General features: G+C 40.4%; 1 protein-coding gene across 1 annotated transcript in view; it reads right to left on the bottom strand.

Annotated features, from left to right (window-relative positions):
- OXSR1 (oxidative stress responsive kinase 1) overlaps positions 1–11,083 on the bottom strand; it is a 75,831-nt gene continuing 64,748 nt past the window's right edge. Inside the window, exons 14-18 of the mRNA XM_088150896.1 lie at positions 8,871–8,935; positions 7,450–7,502; positions 6,114–6,182; positions 5,844–5,908; positions 1–3,987 (exon numbers count right to left, since the gene is read on the bottom strand). Of these exons, the coding sequence (XP_088007022.1) occupies positions 3,913–3,987; positions 5,844–5,908; positions 6,114–6,182; positions 7,450–7,502; positions 8,871–8,935 (327 nt within the window). The 3' untranslated portion in view covers positions 1–3,912. The remainder of the gene's footprint in view (positions 3,988–5,843; positions 5,909–6,113; positions 6,183–7,449; positions 7,503–8,870; positions 8,936–11,083) is intronic.

Here is an 11,083-nt window from a genome sequence, read left to right as displayed (position 1 = left end):
TTTCTAGTATCCAAAGGGGGGAAAAAAAGAAAAAGAAAAAATAAAATACTATTATCAAGAGACAAGTGCCTAGAAATCTAGTAGCAAAGGTAGTTCAGGATCATTAAAACAATCATTATTATAATAATACACGGGAACAGCCATTATGGATACTCTTGTCTGCTAGACCTGGGTTAGACAGAGACAGGAATGAATGAATGAATAAATAAATAGATAGATACTGCATCAATTCACTGGCTTAGTCTGGAGTCCTAGTCAGCGAGTACATATGCGCAGCATGCAGGCAAAATGATTTAATACTGTACCAGAATCATTTGGTCTCTGTAGCTGAAGATGGGATGAAATAAAATGGGTAAGGATGGCTGTTCTTTCTCACGCTGCCCATGTGCCATCTTGGGGTAACCCAGCAATTCGATCCAGGGCTACCACCCATTTCAGCAAGGAGGTCCATCCCACTTTCCACATCATCACACTTGGGGATGGACATTGGGACAAGGGCTGTTCACTTTAGTGACAATAACATCACTGGCTCCAAAGGACTTCTTGCCAACCAGAAACAGAAGTCCAGGGAAACCATGATCTCCATGGAGCCTCCGAGAGCCGCTTCCCTCATCCAGATGAGGATTCAACACCCCAGTCAGAGGTCTATCAAAAACAGTTGACCAAGAATTGTTGACTTTTGCCCCTCCCTAAAGGGTTATAAAACAAGAAAATGACCTCCAGTGTTCATTAAGGAATACACTGCAGCTTGCTTGCTTGTTTGTAAGCCATTAAGCGCCAAGGATGGAAAGATTTGGAACTTTTGGAGAGGTCACACACAGACACACACGCACAGACAAACACAGCCCAAACAGAGCTTTTTCAGCCTCTGCCCCCTCCCACCCTATTACTGATGTCTAAACTCTTCTCCTTTTCAAGCCCTTTCTTCAATTGATCTCCACATCTGGAGTTTTGCTAATGACCTACGAGCAGATCTAGCCAATACTAAAACTACAGGCAAACAACAAATAAATTAAACAACAAATAAATCAAGCTTCCATAACTGCTTGGAGAGGAAAATTTATTGCGTCAGAAGATTTGAGAATCCCATATTCCATATTTTCCACTGACTCAAAAAGAGCTGGTGTGGGGATCTAACCCCATTCATCTCAGGAAATCCAATGTGGGACTCAAATTTGTATAACTGCTCCCCTAACAGTCTTCAACAACATGGTGTTGTGAGGACATTTATTACTGCTCTTAATCTAAACTTAGAAACCAGCTTTGGAAGCTTAAAAGCCACGGTCATTCAACCATGGTAATTACAACAAAGGAAGGAGGAGGAACTCTATAAAATAGTTCATAATGTCCCTACTGGGCCTACACCCTACCTATTGAAAGGCCATAGCCAGAAATGAGAACCTAATTCCATTTGTTTGCTATGCAAATTAATTTTAAGGTGAAAACAATTTTGATGTGTAAAATAATTCAAAGCTTAAGCAGTAATACACAAAAGCCAGGGGGTGGGGGCTGCTGTAGGATGGGTAGAGGAATCAACACCATTTTATTATTCACATAGTGCATTATAAGTGTTTGTTTTTTTCAAACTAAATGTATAATTTATAGGCAAAAAATCCAAAACAATGGAAAGAAAAAACAACAACACACCAGATATTAATTTCTTAAAAACAAAAACACTAAATATGAGCTATATTGGCTTCAGTTACATCATGTTGACCAAACTCTTGATATGTGAGCAGAGTATAAAAAATTATTGTTGGCAAATTCCAAGCAGTGCAGCAAAGAGACAAAACTGCTCTGAGCATCGATTTGCCATGTATGTATCTACTGGCAATTTCATTTATTGCTGTAAAAATCGAACGGGGGCAGTTTCATAAGTACCAGTCTATGAAGGAAGAAGGGCATAAAAAAGGCAAATGGATTTTTAATAAAGTGTTTTTTCAGAGAATGAAATGGGAGTCAGGAAATCATTTGCAGTAGTAGAAAGACACACATGCACAGAGCTTTCAACTGCCAGACCACATGATCAACTTTCGCTCATAACAGCCACATGTGAAGGACATCTGGTTTTATGAATGGTCACACATCAAATCACACAGCTGCCTGATGGATTTCAACCACTTCTAATGAACTTGCAGGACAATCCCCATCTCAATAGCCTACTTACATAGGAATCCCTTCACCAAAAACCAATTGCAAAGACAACCCCGGGGTGAGAAAAACATGTAGACTGACAAAGATCTGTTGTTTTTAGGGTACTTCTGCAAATTGCCAGTTAGCACAAGGGAGGCTGCATAACCCTAGATCCTCAGCAGAACTACAATTCCCAGGATTCCATCACCAGAATACAACAATTTTAAGGAAGCTGGAAATGACTTCAGGGTTATGTGCAGATACCAGAATTTCCTCTCATGGTTTTCCATCAAAGGATTTTTAAGCGAGGGACATTTGTGGAAGAGTGGAAGCCCAGTAACCAAATGATAAAACTGAAAGACTGAAATTTTGTTTTTTGAGAACTGTTCCATGTTCAAGAATATTCATGCTGGCCACGTCACTCTCCTTTTTGTCAAGACAAGTAACTGAGCATAAGCAACTTCCAAAATGAAACAGTGTGATTATGAAAAATACACAAATGGACATTTGGAATAGGGCATCCTCTGGTGTGTATGCTGTGCAAAACACATTATTCTCCCTTTGGCCAGATGGAATCCTCAGCTTCAACATGTGGTCCCTGCATCCTGCACCAGAAGAGCTCCTGCCTGTCCATCCTGCAGTTGTCAAAGCTGCTCAGACTATGATGCACAAAATGGATTTGGCACCTGATATTTCAACTAACGTGTCTATCTTGGAAATCTACAACCACAGGGACAAGTTGGGAGAAGGCCCAGTGAGATAGCAAATTGGGGATGGAGGAGATCACAGCTACACAGAAACACTTCCTGGTGTTTCTCCACTGTAATGTGTTTGCATTCAAAAGGAAGGGGAAAAAATTAAGGCTAGTCTTACCTCAGGCCAAGCAATCCCTTTTGTGCTCTGAATATAGTAAAGGTTGCTTAAACCAAGGGCTTTCACTCATTTAAGACTTCACTAAGTTTTCCACAGTAAATTCAGCTTGTATTCTGATACTCCACAACAGCTTCCACTGTTTTTTGTTTTTTCTTAAGATACCTGCCCGGTTAGACAGACCACAAATCAAAATGTCTTTGCTGTTTAGCAGTAACCACGTAGTCACGCAAAAACGATCCAGCACAAACCAACCCATCACGTCAGGACAACTTAAGAGCAGCGAAATCCCTCTTTCGTACTCAGTAGTAATATTTCTATTTTTGTTTTGTTTTTAAATAGTTAAGGCAGACATTCCCAACCAGATGCCCTCTGGCTATATCCCGACAACCCCCAGAATTCCCAGCCCTCCTGGCTATAAATGCCAAGAGTTGTAGGCACAGCCTAGTTGGTGGACACTCAGCTGGGGAAGGCTGAGTTAAGGCAATAATAACTACAAGCATGCAGGGAGGGAGGGAGGGAGGGAAGGAAGGAAGGAAGGAAGGAAGGAAGGAAGGAAGGAAGGAAGGAAGGAAGGAAGGAAGGAAGGAAGGAAGGAAGGAAGGAAGGAAGGAAGGAAGGAAGGAAGGAAGGAAGGAAGGAAGGAAGGAAGGAAGGAAGGAAGGAAGGAAGGAAGGACAAATGAGAGGCAGGAAATGCAAAAACGGTACGTGAATGAAAGAGAAGCCAAATGCCTCCAAGGCAGTAGTGTTGTAGACCTCCTTGATGCTACTTGGGAACAAATGAGGTTAAAGCTTCTAAGAAAGAGGGCCTGTAGTTTTGGTTCTTTGGCAGGAGTGATTTTGCTTTTGGCCAACAGAAGTGTTCGTACGTTGCACCCACGGGCGACCATAAGCTGGGAGTGTTGTTTTAGTTGATGCTGAGCTGAGCAAATCCAATGAGTTTGCTGTCATCGGGGATTTCGGATCCTTCAACACCTGATGCCTGAAAGGCAAGGAGAAGGAAACCACTATTTTATCAGAACATGTAGAGGGCAAAGGGCACGGCTTTGAGGGACAGGAGGAAAAGCTGCTACCAAGACAACAGTCAGATAAAAGAGAGAAAACTGAGTACAGAGCAGGAATGTAACCTGAGAAAACATCTCAGACAAGATGTTCCCTAGTTCTACAAAGATAAAGGAAGGGAGTGATGAAGCACATTTGGACTTGCCAGATTCTGTTACTATAGCTTTACAATAAAAATAATACAGACCTACATGACATTGGATTCCTAGTCTGATCTACCTTGAAGGGCTGACACGGTGGGAGGAGGAAACTACAGATAAAGAAACGCCAGATTTTGCAGCAAATGAAAAATTACACCCAGGCAGAGATGTTTGGGTCCAATAGAGTGGATTCTCTGGGTAACCTTCAAAATGATGCACTGACTTTGTGAGTTGTAGAACTAGAACAAGCTACTTTTCCTTTATGAGTCTTTCTTTCAAAGGTTCTGGTGAAGCTCTGATTTTAGTTGGAGGTGTGTTTGCAGCCCCCTAACACTCAGCCTTATCACTAGCATCCTCCAGTGCTCAGAACTAGCTTTCCTAAATAGCTCAAACACGAACTCTTTTGTCTTTCACCATAAACAAATGGATGATTTAAAATAAAAATCTTTGTCAACCATTAAGATCTTTAAATTAGACACCACTATCCTTAATGATGGCGTTGATTTCTGCTTGCTGTGGATTTCACACTGCTGCTCCTATGCTAATCCATTAAGTCTGTTTCCCAATTAAACCCAGATCAAATGCTTCTGAATAATACTCGTTCCTTTTTCATTCTGCACCCATCCATGTCATTATCCTCCCAGGATGTCTCTTTGCCAGGGTGGGCTAAAGCATGTCAAGATGTACTCCAGCTTTTGTCACCCTTGTTATTACTTTTGAAACTGTAGACTCCCAAGAACATTATGGGTCATTCATGTGAGCTGTTCTGATTATTTTGTGGTCTATATCTAGGCTGTCTCTGCTTTCCAACTATTCTCTACACTGGCCCAAGAGACTATTCTGTGAGCATGGCATGTGCTTAGCAGCCATGGCTAAGAGGTACAATTTGACAACTTCCAAATTCAGCTTCCAACAAACAAAGTCAGTGGGGAAGCTGGCAGGAAGCTGCAAGTTGCAGTCACGTGAGGTCCTCGCTTAATGACCACAGCTGGGATTGCCAGAACTGTCATTGCTAAGGGTGTAGTCACATGATGTTGTGCTTAATGACCACAACCCTTAGGGGCAGAGTTTCTGCTCCCAATTGTGGACATTAAGTGAGGACTATCTGCAGCACACTTCAAAGCAAGCCAGCACTTTCCTTTGGTGTGTCAATGGTGGTTAGCTAGAAAAGGACTGGCACTTACCACCACATATCTCTATTAGAGGGGCTAATATTTATTAACTCTGTTTTTTGAAAAGTCTACACAGCTCTTCCTCAACTTGGGCACCTTCCAGATCTGTGGATTTCAGCAACCAGAATCTCCAGCAGTGACCACAGTGGCTAAAATATCCTGGGGCATCCACAGATCTGAAAGGCAGCCAATAAAGGAAAGCTGGTTTACATTCACAAAGCTTGAAACAATAACCATTTCAACAGAAAGATATAAAAACATGTCTGGCATTCAACTAAATCCAAGCTCATTTGATCTTTGGAAATAAAACAGCTTTAATCCACTTGCGTAATGTTTGCAAAGGAGAAGTATATATTTGCTGAAAGACCACATGCTGAATAAATGCAGCATGTGCCCAAAAGAAGCTGAGAGCAGTAGCAGTTTTTAAGAAAGATCTGAATAATAATGGAAAAAATAGTAAATACCAGCTTGAAAGTGACAGATCGATTTGTCTGAGGCTCTTCCACAATTTTTTGCAAGTTGGCAGCAACTGAAACAACAGGGAAGACACACTCAGTGATGGGTATCTAAGCCTTACAAACAAGTTTCCCTCCAGCATTAGCCAAGAATATATAGGCAAAAAAGAAGGTCAGCTTGTCCTGCTATGTCTGGAGGCAAAATAAAGTGACACAAACTTGCAAGGCCAGCACAGGGTTAAAAATGCAAGTGAAATTTTGCAATAAGCCTTCCATTACCTATCACTAAATCTCTGCCATCCACGAGTCCAGCCGAGATGAGTTCTTGTGATACCCCATCTGCAGTGTCTGGAAAGACCATAATTAAGAAACAGTCAGATTTGTTTTATAGATAGATAAATCAATATTAGATACTATCTAGATGCTATCTTTGATTTCAGCATTTATAAATTGATTCTTTCTGGTCTTTGTTTTACACAGTGGTAATTGGGAACAGCAATTCCGTCACTAAGCAATGCAGTTGTAAAGTAGAAAATCACAAGACCGCACCAATTTACCACAGCAGTTCTGGTTGCCATTATTAAGCGAATCCCACACGGCCATTAAGTGTGACATCATGTGACCACGACTTGTAACCTCCTTCCAGCTTCCCCATTAACTTTGCTGGTCGGAAGATGGCACTGAAGGCTGCAAATGGTGATCACATGACTGTAGGGTGCTGCAACCATCTTAATTGTTTGACGGTTGCCAAGTGCCCAGATCACAATCACGTGACCCCGGGGACCCTGTGATGGCTGCAACTTCAAGGACCAGTTGTAAGTCCCCTCATTCAACACCATCGTAACTCAGTTGCTGAATGACTAGCCATTAAACGAGGACCATCTGTATATTGTACATTATCTTGCCTTTATTTTATTATAATCTGCCTAGAACAGCTTGTGTGCAGGAAGGGAGAATGTATTCCTTTCTTTAACAAATAGAGTCACCACAGATGTTTGTGGTATTCCGTGGCAGATCGAGCTGCGATTGATTAGTTGAAAAGGAAAAAGATGCTATATAGCACCTGATGTCTTCCACAGGTGTTGAGTTATACAGTTCCCCATATATAATTCCCATAATCTCCAGCCAAGATGGGAAATTTATGGTAAGCAGATAAGGAATTTAAGATAGCTGGCTTCCAGGCATTTGGAAGGCATGAGGCCTATTACAATGCTCTGAGGAGTTACACCAGTTCAGATTAAATCCCAGATCAAAGGTTGACATGTCTCAGAACATGACCCATGGAGAAGTCTTTAATGCTGTCTTTCTTATGATATGTGATTACCAGCTGATTTAGTCTTACTTGCAAGCCAAACAGTCCATCTTTCAAATAACATTTTGGGAGCTTGTATCCAGAAAAGATCCATCAAGCCCAAGGGTCATGATAAGGGAAGTTGGAGATTTCCTTGTCTATTTTGCTCATAACATGGGACGCAATCTTTGCTCCATATTTAGGGAACCTCTTTTCAACTGGGACATTTGGCATGTACTTCCCCACCACCACACCAGCATAGATCCACCAGACAAAACACTGTCAGCAACAGGTTGCAAAAGACAGCTTTTCTCACCCCCTCACCTCTTCCAGGTGTGAATTCAAACCGGATGTCATTCAGCTCCTTTTTTGAATTCCTGTCAGGGTGGAGAAGATGCAGTTAGATTTTAATCAAAATCTGTGTTACAGATGAAAATGAAATCAAATTCTGCTTGAATCATGAATCCCTGTTTATTCCTGAGGCAGGCCTGTTGGACCAGCAGGTTAGAAACAGCCTACAACTAATTTTACCCAGCCCAACTCTCCTAGGCTACATTATAGTCAAGCTTGATAAAAGGTTTTCCCATTGCCTGGTTTGAAAAGGAAGAGGGGAAAAATCATTTAAATTACACAGAAGTAGAAACTAAGCTTCCATTCTGCATCTTTGTAGTATTTATAGGCAAATACAATGCCTGAATAAACATACTTAATAATGTTGTTAATGTTAGAAGGTATGAAATAAACTATTGGATCTACTGGGATGTGTAAGAAATAAAACAAAACTTTTATTCAAGCTTGGAACAGAACAAGCCTACCGAACATGCTCCATCAAAGAGTTCTGAATAGAATGTAGTCTACCAGAATAAAACTTAAAATATTAGAATAGCCCCCTTCCCCCCAAAAACAGTGGGAACTATCCAGCCTACAGAAAAATGATTAAAGATGCTTTTAAACTTTGGGCAGGCAGCCTACTGCTGATTTCATCTTAACTGTTGCTTCTATTATTTACTAATAAGATTTTTTTTAAGGGTTAAACACTTTTAAAAAACCCTCAGCCCTTTGAGCATTTCACATAGGCTTTCTTATGCGAGGCTGGTATTGTGTTGTGCTGTGTTACTGAAGTTGGTAGACAGATACATAGATATTAATTTTATGCATATTATTTGTAAACTGCTCAAATCTTCAGAAATGAAGCCACTTATAAGTCAAATTAATAAATAAATCAATACATTTCTTCTGGAAGTTATGGATGATTAACACTCAGCATGGGCCACCACTTTACTTACTTTGTAGCCCAGGATGATTGACAACAGAGGAAAGGCTTATTCAAGTAAGCCCAAGTTTCTCCTAGTAAGGCACCCAGAACAACAAAACCACCTAATGCCAGGAATCTTGTTTTGAGGTCAGAATTCACTGAGCAGAAATTTTGAGTGCTAGGTGTTTTGCTCAGAATCAGTGTGCTATAAATCTATAGCACAGATATAAAATAACATAACAATGCAGCACAACAAAATGTAATCAGTCCGAATCATCTTACTGCAGAATGAAGGCCTCTTCATTGGTCCAGCATGGATTGGTAGATAGATGGGGATTTTTTACTTCCCAGACTGGCCCTGAGTCACCCAGTGAACTTGTGTGGTTGAGGGGGGACTAGAACATGGGTTTTTCCACTCCTAGTCCAGCACCTTCCCCACCAGATCACTCTCGCTTTCTCTCATACCTACACGTGGACCCAGCCTGCTTACCTTAACCTTAGAACGAGACTTATTGGAATTTTGGGTTCTTCTTGTGCTGTAGGGACAGGAGGTACCTTATCAAAAGAGAAAAAAGAGGTGGGATATTTTTTAATCCATGAAAGCAAAAGGCTATAATGGTATTCCTTTTCAAAGAAGAACTGCAGGGACCAAGCTGACAATTTCAAAGAACAGGCTAAGAAAGAAATCAAGTGGCCCTCAATTGGACCCAAATGAAAATTTCCTGGGGAAGAGCCATTGAATGGGTTTTGCCCAGCATCTGATTAATCAATAATATTTGGAAGAATATTCAGGAAGGGACTCCTTCCTGCGGCACTCTCACTGGATTTTGACCCTGATGCCATATCAGTACACAGGATTTATTTATTTTGTCTTTTGGCTGCAGTGTGTGATTTGACACATTCTAGCCTTTTGCACAGAAAGGACCCTGGTATATTCTTAGGATTTTTCACTATTTTTAACAGATTCTTCAGACGGCCCACTCAAGGTGAATAGCAAGTGGCACAGCTGCATGGAGTCCACTAATACAAAGCAAATTAATCTTCAGACTCTGCCAGAAAGCACTGTGTGGGCTGGGAGTGCTGGAATTATGAGTCCCAATACCAATGGAACCTGCCAGATGAGAGGATGCTGAACAATATGATCCTAAAAACACATGAGGAGAAGATGGGGAAAATAGCAGATTCATATCATGTAATCAGAACTTTCTAGAGATAAGCACTTCTTGGTGGCACATTCTAATCTGGATTAAGAAACTTCATCCTTGAATCTTTAGACTAGTTAGCCTCTAAGATCCCTTCTAACTTCACACTGGTACTATGGTGACTTCAGGTCAACCTATACCATCCTCCATCAACCCATCCAAAGATAAACTACTAGTGATACCTTAGTTCTTCGCGATAAGGAGGGCTGAGTTCAGAAAGCACTGCTTTTCATCATGATGTAAAAACCCTTTGGAACAGCCTTTTGAAGACCCCTTGTTGATGACTTCCAGAAGCTGATGAAAACCCAACTCTTCTAGAGGGTAGGTGATTGTTTTCTTTCTTTATTGTTCTGCTATACTGTTCTTTATTGTAACTGCTATTGACATTTTGATGGCTGCTATTTTTATATGCAGTCAATTTTGTACCATGGACATCTTATTGATTCCATAGCATGCTGTACTATGAGATACTATGAACCATGTAGGAGTAGGGATCATACACATTTAACAAATAATAATTATTTTTTTATATATTTTTATTAAAAGAAGATTTTACATAATATTAAAAAACTACAGAAACATAAAAAGAAAAGTAGAAAAAGAAGATATTAAAGAATAAAAGAAAAAGTGAGAGATAACAAAAGAGAAAGAAAAAGAAAGATATCTAAGGAAGCAACTTCCAATCTTCTTTGAGCAGTTATAAACATAGTAATTACCATCTCCACCCTCCCAAATTACATATCATGGTTCCCTTCTTCCCATAAACAAACCTTTTTAATCAATAAATCCCAAAATCACCATTCCATTTTCAGCAAAAAGTCCATAAAGGCCTTTTGTTTATAAAAGATAAATAATTATTTTTGCTATTGATATTTGAAAGGTTAGTTTTATATTCTACAAGTTTTGTACTGCAGATGTGTAATTTATTATATTGCAATGTGAACCACTGAATCTGGCAGAATCCTGGAGTAGACAAATTTATTTATTATACTACTACAGGTAGTCCTTGCTTAACAACTATTCATTTAGCAGCTATTTGAAGTTACAATAGCACTTATGATTGGTCCTCGCACTTACAACTGTCGCAGCATATCCATGGTCACGTGATTGTAATCTGGGTGCTTGGCAACTGTTGCACATTTACAACCATCGCAGTGTCCCACAGTCGCATGATCGTCATTTGCGGCCTTCCCAGCCAGCTTCCAACAAGCAAGTCAATGGGAAGCTGGCAGGAGGTCTCAAGTCACAGTTACGTGATGTCTCGCTTAACAATCTTGGGTAATTCACTGAATGACTGCAACCAGGACTGCCAGAACTGCTGTTGCTAAGTGGGGTGGTCACATGGTGTTTCATTTAATGACCACTTCACTTAGCGATGGAGTTGCCAGTCCCAATTAGGGTCATTAAGCAAGGACTATCTGTACTACTACTACTACTATTATTACTACTACTACTACTATTACTAAGTTCAAACAAAATCTGCAGGAACAACCATCTTTAG

The sequence above is a fragment of the Python bivittatus genome, unplaced genomic scaffold, assembly GCF_059951505.1.
Source record: "Python bivittatus isolate LINGU-HERP-01145 unplaced genomic scaffold, Pbiv_v1 ctg000610_np1212, whole genome shotgun sequence".
Lineage (NCBI taxonomy): Eukaryota > Metazoa > Chordata > Lepidosauria > Squamata > Pythonidae > Python > Python bivittatus.
Note: the sequence above shows the minus strand (reverse complement) of the source record. Positions and strands in the feature narration are given on the sequence as shown.